The following is a 16,608-nucleotide window of genomic DNA, read 5'->3' as shown; positions in this document are numbered from 1 at the left end:
GAAGACTATCAAGTGAAATTAAATATGCACATGTGCAATAGAGATTACCTTTAAGCATTGAACTTGACTAATTAGCAGCCATTAGCTGTACCCATATGCCCCATCAATGAAATGTTTGAGGAAATGACTTGCGCTTTGTCGTTTTTCGTGGTGTCGTATCATTTCCGACGTCACAATAACTTTGTTGTACTGACTCTACCAAAGATCATTTAGCGAAAGCGTGCTCTTGCCACAGATGTTAAGAATAGCAATACACCACTGTCTTATTAACCCTAGGTGAGTTTTTGTAAGTTTATGCACTAAAATACATTCTGATCACAAAAACCAAGGTGCTATTGCTATTGTTTCTGTTTGTGGCAGACGTGCTCACGCTGAATGTTCTTGAGAACAACCGGCCTAGCGAGGTTGTTGTGGACGGATATATTGGTGACGGATGTTTCAGAGGAGCCATGAGAGCGCCATGGTTTGACCAGACAGTGTGGTCCTCTGAGTACTTTTTGTACAGATGACTAGTTGCAGTAACAACACGCTGCGCAGAGCGTAGTTTCTGACCAGTACTGATAATGGACGTGCCTACCTGATGCAGTGCTTAAATGTTGCTTTGCCAGACCACAGTTGAGGCAGACACATTATAGTGTGTGTTGATCGCTATAGGTAGGATATTAGTGGGAGACCGCTGCCAAGACCAAATGAGAACCGTCAATGTGCTGTCAGAATAACAGATGGCTCTCTCACCGTGATGAGGCGCTCATCACTTCTCTCTTCATCGCAGCAACAAAAAGAAGCCTCTTCATTATCCTCACTTTGTATTATCACATGTACACACATTAAGAGACACACATCTCATGAGCCGCTAACGCTGCTGGCCGCAGTAATGATAGCTGTGCTAGATGGTCTTTAGCTCTTAGAAAACCTCAGTGGAGAGGGTTGCAAGGTACCAATCTTGATCTGGGATAACAGCTTCCATCCCTTCCTTCCCCCGTACGTTGTCATTTTTTTCACCGGTATATATTTTTTTACTGCCATGTTCGTCATTTCTGACGAGGGGTAATCCTTACCTCGGGGATTATAGGTAAAAGGTGTCCTGTAGCCAACATTTCGTCAGCTCAGCTCATATTAGCCAACCACCCCGTGGGCTTTAGTGGCCTGAGGTTTGTGTGGTGCTTCAAAGAGAGAGATGCTGGAAGATTCTCCGGGCTTTTGGTTGCTTTCTACTCCTGCGTTGGTTACCACCCAGTCTCTTCAACCACAACAAATCCCTGGCTCAAAGTCAAGCCTGGACCAATCGCTTCCGACTGTTTTCCCATCTTATATTTAGCAATACGTTTGCTAAAGAAAATACATTAAGTGAAGTGGAGCCCTACTGGGGGGCTGCGTTCAGGCCCCCCATGCTGTAGGGGGAGAGGAGGTGAGCGTGTTGTGTTGGTTCCCCTTCTTTAGGCGGTAAAGACTCTAAAGCGGTTATTTCCATTTGAAGGTCAGGATGAAGCCCCAGCTGTGCCTTAATTGCCCCGTTGGAGTAATCAGCCGCCTGATTGGTGTAATCCGGACTTCCAGCTGTTAGCCCAAAGAAGAAGCACGGAAGCTCAGAAACTGTGGAGAAACACTTTCTTTATATATATCCACCATTTTAAAATAATGGATCCTTCATTTAAATGCCTAAGCCTTCAAACATTCAAAATTTGAATGTTCTGGATATTCGTCTTTCTATGTATTGGTCATCTCCACACCAGAGTTTGGGGTTGGATCCCCAACGTCTGTAGCCCCCATGTATGCATGCTTCAGCAACGTGCCTCACCAAGGCCAAATATGAGCTTCTTTCAAATGTTCTGTTTTGATCGGATTTGTTTTTTTTAATATTCTTTAAGAGTAAAAGATCAAACCAAGGCTGGACCTCCTAAGTTCACATTGAATTTATATTTTCACATAGGAGGAAATGAAAACGTCTTCAATTCAGTCACACAAGTTGCAGCATAGGGTTCGCCTCGATCAAGAAAACAAGGCACAAGCGCTTGCTGAACCAATGGACAGAGCTGAATAAACAAGTCCATCTGCCCCAGTGTTTGCTTTCGATAGTCTCCCTGATTCCCCAGTGTGGCCCACAGTGACGTGCATGCAGAACACTGAGCTTTTGATTCTTGAGTCCTCCCCACTGCTCTGAGAGCCCGGGGGCTGGTTGGACTGAATTAGGAGTTGGTGCGTTATCTCCCCCAATGGAGGCGGCACACTGATTGCTGCCTTCATTGGTAGCAAGGAGCACGTTTTCCGGGTGTAATAGCCACCATAGGAAGTGCATCAGCAGAAGTAATTGTTTAGGCAACCTCAGAAAATTAAAGGGACAACTTGGAAATGGTTAGTTTTTTTTTTTGGGTCATTTCTTCCTCTTGCTTGTCCGCGGGCATAGTCTGTCTGGTCAAATGTTCCATTTGGTGGTTGTGCTAAATTGCATCATAGTGTGATTTACTTATATGTGCTGCTTGATGGAAACTGTTCCTAGCTGGAAAGAACTAAAGTTCAAAGTTACCAAGTGCAACTCGCACACAAACCACGCAACACTTTGCTTGTTTCAAAGTGGATGAAGTTAGAGCTGGTTTAGATGAAGAATCATGATGACTAGTGCCATGCTAAAAATTGCCATCCCAGTGATTATAATCTCCGCCATTTTGGTTTGTTTCAGGTTGCTATGGCGTCGACGGGGAGAGCGACTCCATCATGAGCTCAGCCTCAGAGAACTCAACAGAACCCTGGTTCTGTGACGCCTGCAAGAACGGGGTGACCCCCAGCTGTGAGCTCTGCCCCAATCAGGACGGGATATTCAAAGAGACGGACGCTGGGAGGTGGGCGTGGCATCATGGCGTTTACCCAGGGTTCACTCTGCTCTGTTTTAGAAACAGCAATTGGAAAGTGTTGAGAAACAAGTAAAGCTATTGACCTTCTGCAGTGGGAAAATAAATGCTGCATAGCTATCTAAATTGTGCATACATTCAATATTGGAAAGAAGCTTGAGAGAAAGAGAGAGAGACAGAGATACGGAGACACAGAGAGAGAGACAGAGAGAGGAAGGGACTTAAAGTAAAGAGATGAGAGCGAGCGGGGGAGAGAAGAAGAAGGGAGGAACGAAGAGCAAGAGATAGAAAAATAGGAGCGAGAAAGGGAAGGGGAGAAAGAGTGTGTTATGTGGAGCGTGGAGGCTTCAGCCACGTTATCGCTGATAGTGGCTCCTCAGCCAGGCTGCACCCGAATTTACTACTTCACTAGAGCATGAAAAACACAGCAAATTAAACTGTGAAGCGCCTGCTTGCTAGAGATGGATATCTTTATATTGGACTACCAATTCTCTTCCCTAAAGTCGGCATTTGAAAATGTGTCACACGCCAGACTGTATAGACTCCCTGAGTCTCGGAGTTGAAGAAATCAAAGAATCCCCCCCTCTCTTTTAACATATAGGCTGGTGAGCAGATCCTCATGTAACCCACAGCCCTCAGAGACTGGGACATAATCCTGGTCCTAAAGGTCTCCCCCTTATTATTTCTGATTGGCTCAATTTAAGATTGCCTTTTGTGGTGTCAGCTGGACCAAATTCAGTCAACCAGCAGCACAAGATATTCTGTGAGGGGGGGAAATCAAAATGGGATTGAATTTGAAATCTATAGTCCATGTTCGGTTTATGTTCTACTGTGATGTGATGAATTGATGGTGTGTGTTTCCCTCCCCCTCAGATGGGTGCATGTGGTCTGCGCCCTCTACGTTCCAGGGGTGGCGTTCGGGGACATTGATAAGCTGAGGCCAGTCACTCTGACAGAGATGAACTATTCAAAATACGGGGCCAAGGCAAGTACTACTTAGGACCTGTTGATGTTATGTGTAGGTTCATTGTGGAACCTTTCAGCCCAGAGAGGGATAGCAGAGAAATATGGTTTGGTATACTTACTCTTGCAATACAATTTATTACTGTGATGTAGTTTGAATTTTAACAGCAAGATCACTATTTATTTTGGGCCCACTTAGTGCTAGACCGCACTTACTCCAAAAATTGGCAATTAAACCATTTCCTCCTCGAAATTCAAGCATTCCTCTAGGGAAAAACGTCACTTTCCCCTAATATCTGCCATGTATGATCATAAGGTGCTTTGTATCAGATATGTAGAATCGCTTTTATAAGCTGGTTTTGATCAGGTAAGCTGGGAATTGGTGCCTCCCCAAATGAAAGAGTCAAATCCTTCCTCAACTCAATAGTTTCTGTTAGTTTACATAGCCTTCCCGTTTGCAGGAGTGCAGCTTCTGTGAGGACGCCCGCTTTGCCCGGACGGGCGTGTGCATCAGCTGTGACGCAGGCATGTGCCGCTCCTACTTCCACGTCACCTGTGCTCAGAGGGAGGGGCTCCTGTCGGAGGCGGCTGCAGAGGAGGTAGGAGGAGCAGCCCCGGGGGGCCTGGCCCCGTTTGAACCTTTACCAGTGACACCAAGCGCCTGCAGGAGGTGATCCCTAGCACAGGGGGAGAGCCTGAGCTAGGGATTCACACTCGCATTAGATTAGCATTTGGCCGGTTTGCTAAGACCCCAGGTTGATTGTTGATACTGACGGGGTCCAGGTTTAAATCGTTAGACTAGCCTCCTCTTGGGCAGTTGGCAGGCCATTGACTTCCATTCTGTTCCCATCGAGTGTCCAGCAGCTCCCACAGCTGTATCTTTGTTTTGTCCAACACAGCAATTCGCGTACCAACTGCCCCTGCTAGGTAGCGTTTCCCACTAGATGCCCACAAACGAGCACATCCCCGTTCTACATGTGTTTACATCGCCCCTGCCCGCGCTCTGGCCTCCGCCTGGAGGCTGTGCCCGCGGTCGGAACGGGAGCCAAGATAGCGGCCATTTATTCTTACGTACAATGATGTGTAACTGACTCCACTTCAGGGCTCTGTGAAGTGTTTAGTGAAATTTAAAATATAAAAAGCAAAAGCAATTACAAAGTGAACCCCGTTGGAAAGGGTTAATCATGCTGAAATTATCATATAATAGTCTAAATGTTAATTTATTTCAAACTACTTCAGTTATCTGTATTTGATACATTATTTTAGGGGCTCAGTGAAATCTACTTAATAGCCACATTCTTTTATTTAGAAATCGTAGTATGAGGGCCTTTTTCTTTCAAGATATTCAACGTTGCGTCCAGACCGACGTGGACCTGCTATGCTGTGTTCCTCACAAAGACCAAACATAATAAGTTAACAACGCCAACTTAACCAGTAAACCCGGCAAAAGGCCTGGACAGCTGGACGTGGTGACGGAGACTGGGTTCATTAATCACCGAGGCATCGGTTGTTCCCATCAGCTGTCTGCACCGCCCATCATGTATTCACCATGCGTTATTTGTGCACTCTATCAGCACTGGGGCTGCAGTCCGCTGTATCCAGTCAGCTCCCCCCATGCCCCTCTATCAACAGGTGAAACGGCTGATAGCATCATCTAAAACACCTTAAGCCCTAAACGATTTCACAAAGCCAGCAGCTAGAAAATGGCAACAGCGTTTTGTCGTGGACTATGATAAAGTGACAAATGTATGGGAAGGAGTGTGAGAGATGACTCAGCCAATCGCACACACACGGACACCACAGTGTGTGTTGGGGGTGGGGGGGGGACCCGGGACTGGGGGAAAACAGATGTCCTTGTGGTTGCTTGACATTAATTGTACCTCTAAAGGCGGTTTGTTTTTTGTCCCCAGGACATCGCCGACCCGTTCTTCGCCTACTGCAAGCAGCACGCCGACCGCTTCGACAGGAAGTGGAAGCGGAAGAACTACCTAGCGCTGCAGTCCTACTGCAAAGTGTCCCTGCAGGAGAGGGAGAAGCAGCTGGCCCCTGAAGCCCAGGTGAGCAGAGAGCGCCCACCGTGTCCACGCATGTACACCCCCATGTAGAAAACCACCTGGGCACCGAGGCAGGTCAACTCACTGTGCGTGTGTCTGCGTTGGTGTTGGGTCGGCGTGTGAAGGCCCGCATCACCACGCGGCTGCAGCAGTACCGGGCCAAGGCGGAGCTGTCGCGCAACACACGGCCGCAGGCCTGGGTGCCGAGGGAGAAGCTGCCGCGGCCCCTGACCTCCAGCGCCTCGGCCATCCGGAAGCTGATGAGGAAGGCGGAGCTGATGGGCATCAGCACGGACATCTTCCCCGTGGACACGGCCGACACCAACGCCAGCATGGACGGCCGGCGCAAGCACAAGCAGCCGGCGCTCACCGCAGACTTCGTCAACTACTACCTGGGTGAGGCCCCTGGAACCCTCTTGAGCGGCGGGCCCTTCAGCCCCACAGACGTATAGCACCAACAGACCTACAGCCCCAACCGACTTATAGCACCAACCGACGTATAGCACCAACCGACTTATAGCACCAACCGACGTATAGCACCAACAGACGTATAGCACCAACAGACGTATAGCACCAACAGACGTATAGCACCAACAGACGTATAGCACCAACAGACGTACAGCACCAAACACCAAACACAGCCAAGACACGATGAAGAACGAGCAGAGTGGTGACTGACACGCACACCCACACAGACACGATCAGACACGTGCACACACACACACAAAAACTCACACTGGTACGCACACTCACACGAGAGTCACGAGAGTGACATTTATTTCCAGCTCCTCTATTGGTCTCATACCTCATCCCTCCACCTTGGAATGCCCTTGTTTGTTGAGACATTCATTTTCGAACAGGGATCCACTGATTGCTGGCTGTGTTTCTGCGATGCCTGCGATGCGAAGGATGGGTTGTTGTAAAATATGTCAAATGATATTTAGAGTTTGGTTTCCCTTTGAAGTGTAAATGAAGCCACACACCATGGCTTAATGCTGTGATGCTATGTGTCCGACAAGTTGAACTCTAACTCCGATCTGGACATCAAAATAGACTAAATAGCTTCCTATATGGACGTGTACACACACACACGCACACGCACTGTGCGTTGTACTGTAAGTCTCTGAGAAGCTTAACCCTCTTGGACGCAGCCATCCACATCCAGCAGTGCCCAGACCAGCTCTACACATACTCTACTCCACACATCCGCTCACACCTCTCCCTTTGTGGAAGGGCCTCGGAAAGTATATGGAGCAGAGCCGTTCACACAATGGTTGGCTGGGACTGGCCAGAACCTAGTCATCCCTCCATCACCCTATTATTTGATTGACGGTGACAACATGGTATAGAGATCAATCTGTCGGCGACCATATAAGTCGTGTTGGAACGTTTAAAACATCAAAAGCAGGGTTGACTGGCCCTTTAAAGAAAAAGAAGAGCATTGTAGGGGCTTTCAGCGTGTAGCCGCATAAAGACATCCCCCCCACCTCCAGCAACATGAAGGATGATGATGCCAGATGTGGAGGAGACGGCGGTACGCCAGTAACCTTGGGAACACACTCCATTAGGCCATGCACCCCTATCTGCCATCGCTGAGCTCGCTCCCATGCTCCCGTTGTTTTCTGTTATCCCTTGTACACAGATTGTGATCGCAGTATTGACTTCTTTTGTTTCGTCTCCGTTTCTGAACTTGTTTTTTCCGGGGTCCGTTCAGAGAGGAACATGCGCATGATCCAGATCCAGGACAACATCTCGGAGCAGAAGAGCCTGAAGGATAAGCTGGAGAGCGAGCAGGAGAAGCTGCATGTGGAGTACAACAAGGTCAGCACGCACGCACACACACACACACACACAGACATACACACACAGACACACACATAGACACAGGCATAGACATACGCACGCAGACAGACACACAGACAGACAAACACACACACACGTACATAGACACAGACACACAAACACAGACACACACAGGCACGTACACAGCCACACACACACACACACACACAGACACACAAACACAGACACACACAGGCACGTACACAGCCACACACACACACACACACACACACACACACACACACACAAACAATAAGTTTTGGCCCATGGAGACAAATAATATGTATTGATTTGGATGTGTGAGGCTGGTTGTTGCGATGGTTGTTGTGTTTGTGGCATTCCTTAATGAATTAATTGTACTCGGCTAGTCTCCAATCTTGTAACATCAGCAACTTTAAACTTCATAACTACTATTAGTTCATGTACATCCACTTTACTATTCGGATGATGCAAAGCCTATTCTGTTATGGTCCATCCACCAACAGCCAAGCGCAGTCCTGTCCCGCCCCGTATGTAGTCCCAATCAAAGCTGTACCGTGCTACAGCAATGGCATGGTACGGCCACGTTCTGATCCAGTAGTAAACAAATCAGACGTGGCGCCGTGACACCCTGGCCCTCCGCTCCATCATCTTCCCCCACGTCAAGCGTGTGCGGTGACAGCCGAGCGAGCCGCGCACAGGGCCACGTCATGTGCAGCGGCGACGCTCCGCCACATCAACCCCGTTTCACTGGGGCAATGTGCCGGTAATAAAGCCGGCCAAAGACAAGGAGGCGGGCGGACTCGGGTCCCCCTCCCTGTAAGAGAGCCCCCCCCCCCCCCCCCCCACGTCCCGCTCCGTCTGCCCGGGGCACCGGGGGTATTAAGGAGAATGCGCTGGAGTTAAAAGCTTGAGAGGAGTTAATGTTGCGTTCAGTCGTCCGCTTTGTGCGTGTTAGCCGTTATTAATGGAGTGTGCGTTGCTAATTGTGCCGCTCAACTCTCCCGCTCTCCCCACGCAGACGCCCGGCCTTCGAAGGCAGAGAGCGGGGGGGGGGGGCATTATCAGAATACCCTTCAGTTCAAGGAGGTTGGTATTTTGACAAATACGCTTACCTTGACTCCATTCATTCTACATTCTGGCTGACATTTGACATACGTTTATGTTCAACGTCTGCGGTGTCATATTTGACCTACTCCTGTTATCGGGTGGACAGTACTCGGTCCTCTGTGTTAGATCCAGAGTGTGGTGCCTCACTGGGTGTCTGACTCCTGAGGTTCTATGTCTGATCGCCGTCCGCGGCTGCAGTCTCTGTGGTCCTCATCGCGCTGACGTTTGGAAGAGTTCTGACTCAGCATGGCACATCATAGCCTCTCTGTGTCAGATCGGGATTCGTTTGAAGAGCCTTTTCTAGAATCTACTCCTGCACATTGTTTATCTCCCCTCTCTGTGCCTCTTATCTAGGCCTATTTCTGTGGTTCGCTTCAGAAGGGAGACTACGTGAATAAATCTAAATGCCATATGGTCTTAGGAAAACAATGATGATATTTGCTCATGAATAAGTGAGAGTTAAATTGTGTTAAATATAGGACAATGTAAGTCATGGAATTCCAAAGTTGCATGTGTGTGCCCGCATTTCTTTGCTTGTTTGTGTGTGTGTGTGTGTTTGCCAGCCTGTAGGTCTGTGAGTATGTGTTTGCATGCATCTGTCTTTGTGTGTGTGTGTGTGTGTGTGTGTCTTAATGGGGGCGTCCTTGCCTTAATGTTATCTGTGCTCTCCTGCCGTGCTATCTGCCATGCAGCTCTGCGAGTCTCTGGAGGAGCTGCTGAATGTCAATGGAGAGCTGCGGAGCCAAGGCCAGACGGTGTGGACGCTGCTGGGGAACATTCTGGGCCAGGTACGCCCAGATAACCGCTCGGCTTATCTTCAGAAGGGGACAATCCCAGGTTCACAATGTCCTGGCATTTCGCTGTGTATTTTTCCCTCTATTTTTTTTGCATTTTCCATGGGAGATGATGTTCCGCGTCACTCATTGTGTGGCTGTTTTGGTGCTAATTAGCATAGCCGCATGGTGGCGTTGAACACGCTAGGAGGGTGGCCAACGCATCCGCGGCTAAGTCTCTCACCACCACCGCCACCTCGCACCGTGTTTTCTCCTCCTGGTTCCCTGGCCAACACGTCCCCACCTGTTCCTCTCCTTCCCCTGTAAGCGATGGTGGAAAAAAGAGAATTATAATCTACGATGGGAAGGGACAATCTTCCCTTCTGCATATCCATACTGAGCAAGGTAACGATTTGTGATGGAGAGGAATCCAGATTGCTAGTAGCAACCCACATAGGCCCACAGTGGGGGTAATTCCACAGTCTGTAATAGCCTTGCTGTTTGTAAAAATCCTTTCATTTGCACTAACTGATTGACCTGTCATTTGCCATGAAGTCAGACCTGACTGTGGAGGTAAAAGCTGTCTTCTGCTTCCTGCTACCATGGCAACCGCACCGTGAAGATTCCTCATGGCAGCTGACGGGTCATTTAATGAGGGCAAAATGCAATCTTCAGAAATAGTCAGAACTCTCTTTTTTTTTTTTTTTTTTGCTTAGTTATTTTATCTTCGCTCTATTCTATCTTTGTGCCATTTTCGAGGGAACCTATGAATTAACAATCGATTGTTTGTCTGTGTCAAACAATTGCATTTTTTTGACAGCGAGTCACTGTGAACCACGAAACAATATATATTCCTTCAATAATGATGCCAAGAAAGAGCAATTGCCCTCCAAGCATATTAAAGCAAAGGGGCTCGGACAGGAAGCAGAATCTCTCTTGCTTCTGTCACGGAGGGATCCACCTCCAGGAGTGCTGCACCTGTCTGATATGTGGAGCCAGGGATTAGCATATTGAGCTAGGGCTCTTCTTCTGACCCGGCCCTGCTCCGGACATGGTGGGCTGTCTCCGGTGGAGGTATGGTCGGGGCTCTCTGCTTTGTCACCAGGTGAAAAGGACTCGTAACATGCAGCGTTACACGGGCAGGGGCCAGAGGAACAAGGTACGTAGCAGCTGCTCTACAGCTGACAGCCCCCCCCCCCACAACGGCTCTCTGACCTATTGGTCTGACAGAGACCTCGTCTTTGCTCCGACGGCGTCTGCTGATGCTGCCACCCATGCCATTCATTCATCTTCCGAAAGTCGGCAAGTCAAGCCAGACATGCTCTTCGGCCAGTCCGCAAGCGGCGTGCAATCGCTAGGTCAGTCAATGTCTGTCAGCGCTCGACCAGGCACGCCGTCACATTCATTCAACCTCAAGACCTCAACAAAGCAGAGCTGCCATTGTCTTACCTACCACGGCGATCTTGCAGCCTGGCAGCCCTGCTGAAGGGTTCTGCACCGGGCCGCGTTTCACCAGCCATCCTGCTGGCAAACTCTCCCTACCAGCATGTCCAGGCAGCTAGGTAATAGTGTGTTCCCCCTCTCCCTCACTGCGGGGACTTCACAGGAGGTTATTTAAGGCGAACACGCCTTCTCTCCTACCTCCGCCCTCGGCGCCCTGAACCACACGTGTAATCATTCGTCTGGACATCCATCTCCCCAAATGCATAAAGGGACTTGATTAAAAGTGTGGTGTGAAGACCATGGGCAGTGCAGTTAAATGGAGGGATACGAGGGGGGGAACCGGATCGGTGGGAGAGGGAGACGGTGAATCTGCCAATGAGCGCCATAAATCACCTAATTAGAAACATGCACACTTTTAAGTAGCCACATCACTCAGGAACGCCACACGCTTTTTTTTTTTGCTTTATTTTTTTTCGTCCGTCATCTATCTGATACATTTTCATCCACTATTTGTCATCCCTGGCCACATGCATTACCAGAAATTATTGATGTCCCCAACCGGGCCCCACATCTTTCATTCGCCGGCACAGTGGCTGTTTCCCCCTCGCATCGCCCCTGGGAGCTCTGGCTGCTCTCGCAACTCAAGTAGAAAACATTAGGAAACATTTCCATTCCCACTGCATATAAATGAGGAAAGGAGTCCCTTAATGCTGCTGTGGATGAGAGTATTTTGAGTGAGGAGATGGGTAATGGAACTGAGTGAGGGCTTGTAGCGGGTACCCTGACTGAGGGACAGGAGTGGCCACCCTGATGGTATCGCGGGCCTCTGACCCTGCCGCTTGATATTGCCAACGTGACTTTGTTGGGTTTCTCAGTATTAGGAAAGTGAAACAAGAAATGTTTCCTGCGCTAGCAGCCTGAGGTGTTCATGGCTCACTGTAATGTACCAGGGAGGAGGAGACATGGGGGAAGTTCAATGTTACGGCCCGGGAAAATCCCACATGATAACTAGTCTGGTGTCGCCCAGGCTTACACGGCTCTTCATTAAAACGCTCTGCAATATCCTCCCCGTTAAGTTGTATCCTGTGACGTTTAAACCCGAGGATGAACCGAAGATATAACGGGATAAGATCACACGTTATTAATCCCGGGAATGGAAATTCAGGATTGGGATGCTGAGTTCCCCCTTTAAACTTGATTAATTAAAGATGAGGCGGCTCCGTATCAGGTTGTGGAAGCCCTTTTCCCAGCTCCTCAGACGCAGAGTGCCTGGCGTCCACAGTGGCGAGAGATAGCCCCTGTACTTCCCCGGGGCATCCCCCCCCCCCACCCCGCTTCTATCAGACACCTCTGAGGGGGGCCTCGCCCCGAGCAGGCAGCAGATTCAGAGCTCCCTGATTAGCGGCTCTCTGAGGGCGGTGCCTGTCTGTGTAGTGACTCCGTACACTCTGCATATAGAGGGAGGGCCACCTAAGCTACTGCTGCAGCACTTTACGCTACTGCGTTCTTTAGTTCATGCAAGTCAAGGAGCCCACACACACGTAGGATGATGGAGGGGGTGCCGGGAGCTATTTGGACTACCATTGATGAAATGGAATCCTATTGTTCTCTCTTTGTTGTTGGAATACTGCGTCTAATTTGGTTTCCAGTTTTCCATTACTTGGCAAATCAATCAATCAAACTGTATTTATGCATCGTCCAACTCCACCGGTCAGAGCCCCCTCAAGGTGAACAGATGAGGATGGGGGTGGAGTCCTGGCCTCACCACAGCGTTCGTCTGCGTTTGTTTCTCTTTGTAGAAGCTGAACGCCCCGGCTATTCTGAAAGCGCCTAAAGAGAGGAAGCCCAACAAGAAGGAAGGCGGGGGGGCCCCCGGGAAGTCCTCCAGCCTCCCGGCCATCCTCTACAGGTAACCAGGAGCCTGACCATGTCACACCCTGCTGGGGAGGGACAAGAAGAATGCAGGCCTATAGCCTGGATTCAGATGCCTCATGCAAATAATGCACGCCTGGCCCCTGGTCACATTCTGAAACGTTTCTCAAACCTCCCGTTTCAAAATGGCCACCGCGACTACATTGACTGAAGACTTATTTCCCCCCACAGTTGTGGGATCTGTAAGAAGAACCAGGACCAGCATCTGCTGCTGCTGTGTGATACCTGTAAGCTCTACTATCACCTGGGCTGCCTGGAACCCCCGCTCACACGCATGCCCAAGAAGACCAAGAACAGCTACTGGTGAGACCCCAGGGGGCAGGGCCCAGGGAAACACATACACACAAACATGCACATCAGAGTCATGGCAGGGACATAAAGGATCACCAATACAGGCTGTGAACAAATGGATCTATTTGGGGAACCACATTTTCACGTCCTTTCAACCAATCTTCAACCCCCCCCAAAAAATAAGTAACTCTTTCGTGAAATCAGGGTCCAATTAAGGCTAAAAGAGATATAGGTGAGCAAAGACCTCTGGACGAACAATACAACAAGCAGAGCATTCAGTTAAAGAGAGGACAAAAATTTCTCCACGTGGGTAATAATGTCCAGCAAACGTAAAAACAATCCTCCACAACCAAGCACGCCAGAAACCACAGGTGCATATCAGGCCAATCCATCGCTGATGCATTAGATACAGCATTTGCTCTCATGCTATGATTAAAGGGAAGCAAAACACATTCCTCCTAGGTGTTGCGTAATCACTCTGTAATCATCTCCCTTGATCACCTGTGAGTAACTGGTAACAATTTTGGTAACAAAATGGTGCTGATAGAATTCCAAAAGTACCACTTTCTACTCTGTCTGCCATTGTGCTGCTTTCATCTTCCCTTTCCTCTGAGCGTCCAGCCTGTCTCCGAGAGGCATAATGCACCTTCCTCTCAGGCAGCTTCTCCAGCGCGGTACCCCGCTGCTGAGCAGTCCTTCTGCGGGGATGATGTCACCCTCTAATATGAATGAATGTATGGTGATTGTTTTTGAGCAGCGGGGGTTGGGAGTCATGGACACCTGTAAGCAGGCGCCTCCTGCCGCTCCCCATTACTATGCAGGAAGGAAGAGTTCTGGGTCTCCAAAGGACTGCCGCTTCCTCCAAGTGCTACAGCATACTGGGCCACAGCGCCTACACGATTCACCACACATCAGGGAAGGGTTTCCTCAAAAATATGACATTGACTTGAAGGTCGGAGGGTAGCATTTAAGGTACGCTCTTTTTCTAATGAAGTACATCCAAAGAGGACACTCTCTTAGTTTTTAGGTCAGATTGTCAATACCCTGTGTTATTCCTGAATTATATCCAAGTCTTGAGTTTTTTTTCCCCCTTTTTAATCAGGATGACACCATCAAAGTGTGTTTACCAGGCTGAAGAGCAGAGATGTGTGAGATAACAGAATCAATAGGTGGTACCAGAGAGCGGTGGTCTCACAGCGTCCTCTCTCCCCCACAGGCAGTGCTCCGAGTGCGACCAGGCCAGCAGCGACGAGGCGGACATCGCCATGGAGACGCTGCCCGACGGCACCAAGAGGTCCAGGAGGCAGATAAAAGGACCAATCAAATTCATCCCGCAGGAGATGTCGCCGGAGCCTAAGAAACATCAGGTGAGGCTCACGGTGTGGTGTATATACACGCTACGTACAACGTTAAGTGTCCCGGGGAGGTTCTAGTAACAGGGACGTTTCCACTGTGCCCTTGATACATGAGTCAAACCGTAGCGTAACATAGAAACTCCTGCTATGCAACAAACCACTGTTCACTGCCATGGTTTGCAAACGAGAATTTACCAACAAATAATACAGCAGGGTTTATTTGGTTGAAAATACAGCATTTGCAAGTAAAGCTTACCAAAGCACTTTTGCATTGAGTCTTTTCTCCACGCTCGGCCTTTTGCCGCGTTTCTTCCAAATGCTTGTGTTTCAATAGTGCAATCACCCAGGGACCAGCCAATCTCATTTGTTCCGATGGTTTGCCTGCTTGCATGTCTCTGCATTAATTCACCCTCACTTTCAGTTCCATACCATCCACTGTTCTTATAGTACTTCAAAAACTGCAGAAAACCAAGTGCAAATGTAACACATATATAGTTGATATGACTTTAGACTCTGTGTTTCTTGCATTTTCATGCATATATGTAAGCTTACATTGGGTTTGGTTTGACCAATTCTATTGCCCCTTGGGTTTCAAGATGATCCTCCTTTTTCAAGGTCACCAGTTGCAGTGCCAAGGTTACATATCTTGACCACTAGTGATGCTAGTGGCCTGTAAGCAGGGCACTCACACATTGTGTGCTACGGTTTTCCTAGGTCAGATGGCCCATCACACCCAAACCATTAGCTCTCATGGGCTCGATGTCTGCATGTTCAGCAGCTTAACACCACATTAATTTCATCTGTGATACTTTGCTTTACTTAGGTTATCTATTTATACTATTTTCTTTTTTTTTAATACTGTGTGTAAATATTGCACTGTGTAAATATTATTTCAGACACACTACTGTGTGCGTCAGATGGTTAAAAATAGTTTCATTCTTCTCTGAACCCGACTTCAACACAATACTTGGCCTCATCACCCAGTTTCCGATTGGCTCGGAAACTGGGTCTTTGCAGTGGTGATAACAGGCTGATGAAAACACAACTAGGAACTCAGAAACAAAGCCGATATAGAAGAACGCTATAGCGTTTGGTCCATTCACAGAGTTATAGACGGCAAGCTTTTTGTATGTAGCCTAATGTGCCTCATTGTGTGGTCTTTATCAATATATTTTGTATTCTAGCATGTTTGAACTGACTGAACTTTATTCTTTAACTTTTCCTAAATCACTTACATTCACGGAAACACACACATGCACATACATACACACACACACACATACACACATTCACACATACACATAAATACATAAACACACTTAAACACATACGTACGTACATACGTACATACATACATACATACATACATACATAGATACATACATGCATGCATGCATACATGCATACATACATACATACATACATACATACATACATACATACATACATACATACATACACACATACACTCACACAGCGCACTGCGTGAACTCGTGTCTGGGCTGTAGTTTAGGGTTTGTCGGCGGTGGGAGTGGTGGATATACAGCCTCTCCACCCCACCGCAGATCCTCCTTATCGGGGCTGGCCATGCTCCGATGCCACGATACAGTCCAGCCTCCATGCCTCCCAAAGGAGAGCTCCAGATGATATCTCAGTAGACGGGGGGAGGGGGGGCTCTCTCTCCTCCCCATTCTGGGCTTTTGTTTGTGTGTCTTTTGTTTGGGGGTGTATGCAAGAATCTGGCAATATGTCACCCTACAGTAGCAATGCTATACATAATGCAATATAGAATGCACTATTTCATATTGTAATGCTATGCATTAATTCAGCGTTGTATCGCAGTTTTACTAGTATTTTGAAATGTTTTAAAAATGAAACAACGGATCCATTTTACTGTCTTATTAGATGACTTCATTACGTGACCAATACATTCCGTCATGTACAGTTGCTTGTACGTTAGACGCCCAACTGTCCCCAACTGAAACACCAGTATTGTTTATTCTCCCGAGGGTCTCCGAGG

General features: G+C 48.3%; 1 protein-coding gene across 2 annotated transcripts in view; it reads left to right on the top strand.

The window, feature by feature from the left end:
• The window catches only part of phf14 (PHD finger protein 14), a 60,061-nt gene that overhangs the window by 12,403 nt on the left and 31,050 nt on the right, over positions 1 to 16,608 (top strand). For both annotated transcript variants that reach the window (XM_079750137.1, XM_079750138.1), the window contains exons 5-14: positions 2,678 to 2,837; positions 3,720 to 3,831; positions 4,271 to 4,408; positions 5,720 to 5,866; positions 5,989 to 6,259; positions 7,578 to 7,684; positions 9,487 to 9,582; positions 12,810 to 12,919; positions 13,114 to 13,245; positions 14,450 to 14,600. In XM_079750137.1, coding sequence (XP_079606263.1) covers positions 2,678 to 2,837; positions 3,720 to 3,831; positions 4,271 to 4,408; positions 5,720 to 5,866; positions 5,989 to 6,259; positions 7,578 to 7,684; positions 9,487 to 9,582; positions 12,810 to 12,919; positions 13,114 to 13,245; positions 14,450 to 14,600 — 1,424 coding nt within the window. The remainder of the gene's footprint in view (positions 1 to 2,677; positions 2,838 to 3,719; positions 3,832 to 4,270; positions 4,409 to 5,719; positions 5,867 to 5,988; positions 6,260 to 7,577; positions 7,685 to 9,486; positions 9,583 to 12,809; positions 12,920 to 13,113; positions 13,246 to 14,449; positions 14,601 to 16,608) is intronic.

The sequence above is a fragment of the Pollachius pollachius genome (genome assembly GCF_949987615.1).
Source record: "Pollachius pollachius genome assembly, chromosome: 13".
NCBI lineage: Eukaryota > Metazoa > Chordata > Actinopteri > Gadiformes > Gadidae > Pollachius > Pollachius pollachius.
This window is presented reverse-complemented; position numbering and strand designations above follow the sequence as displayed.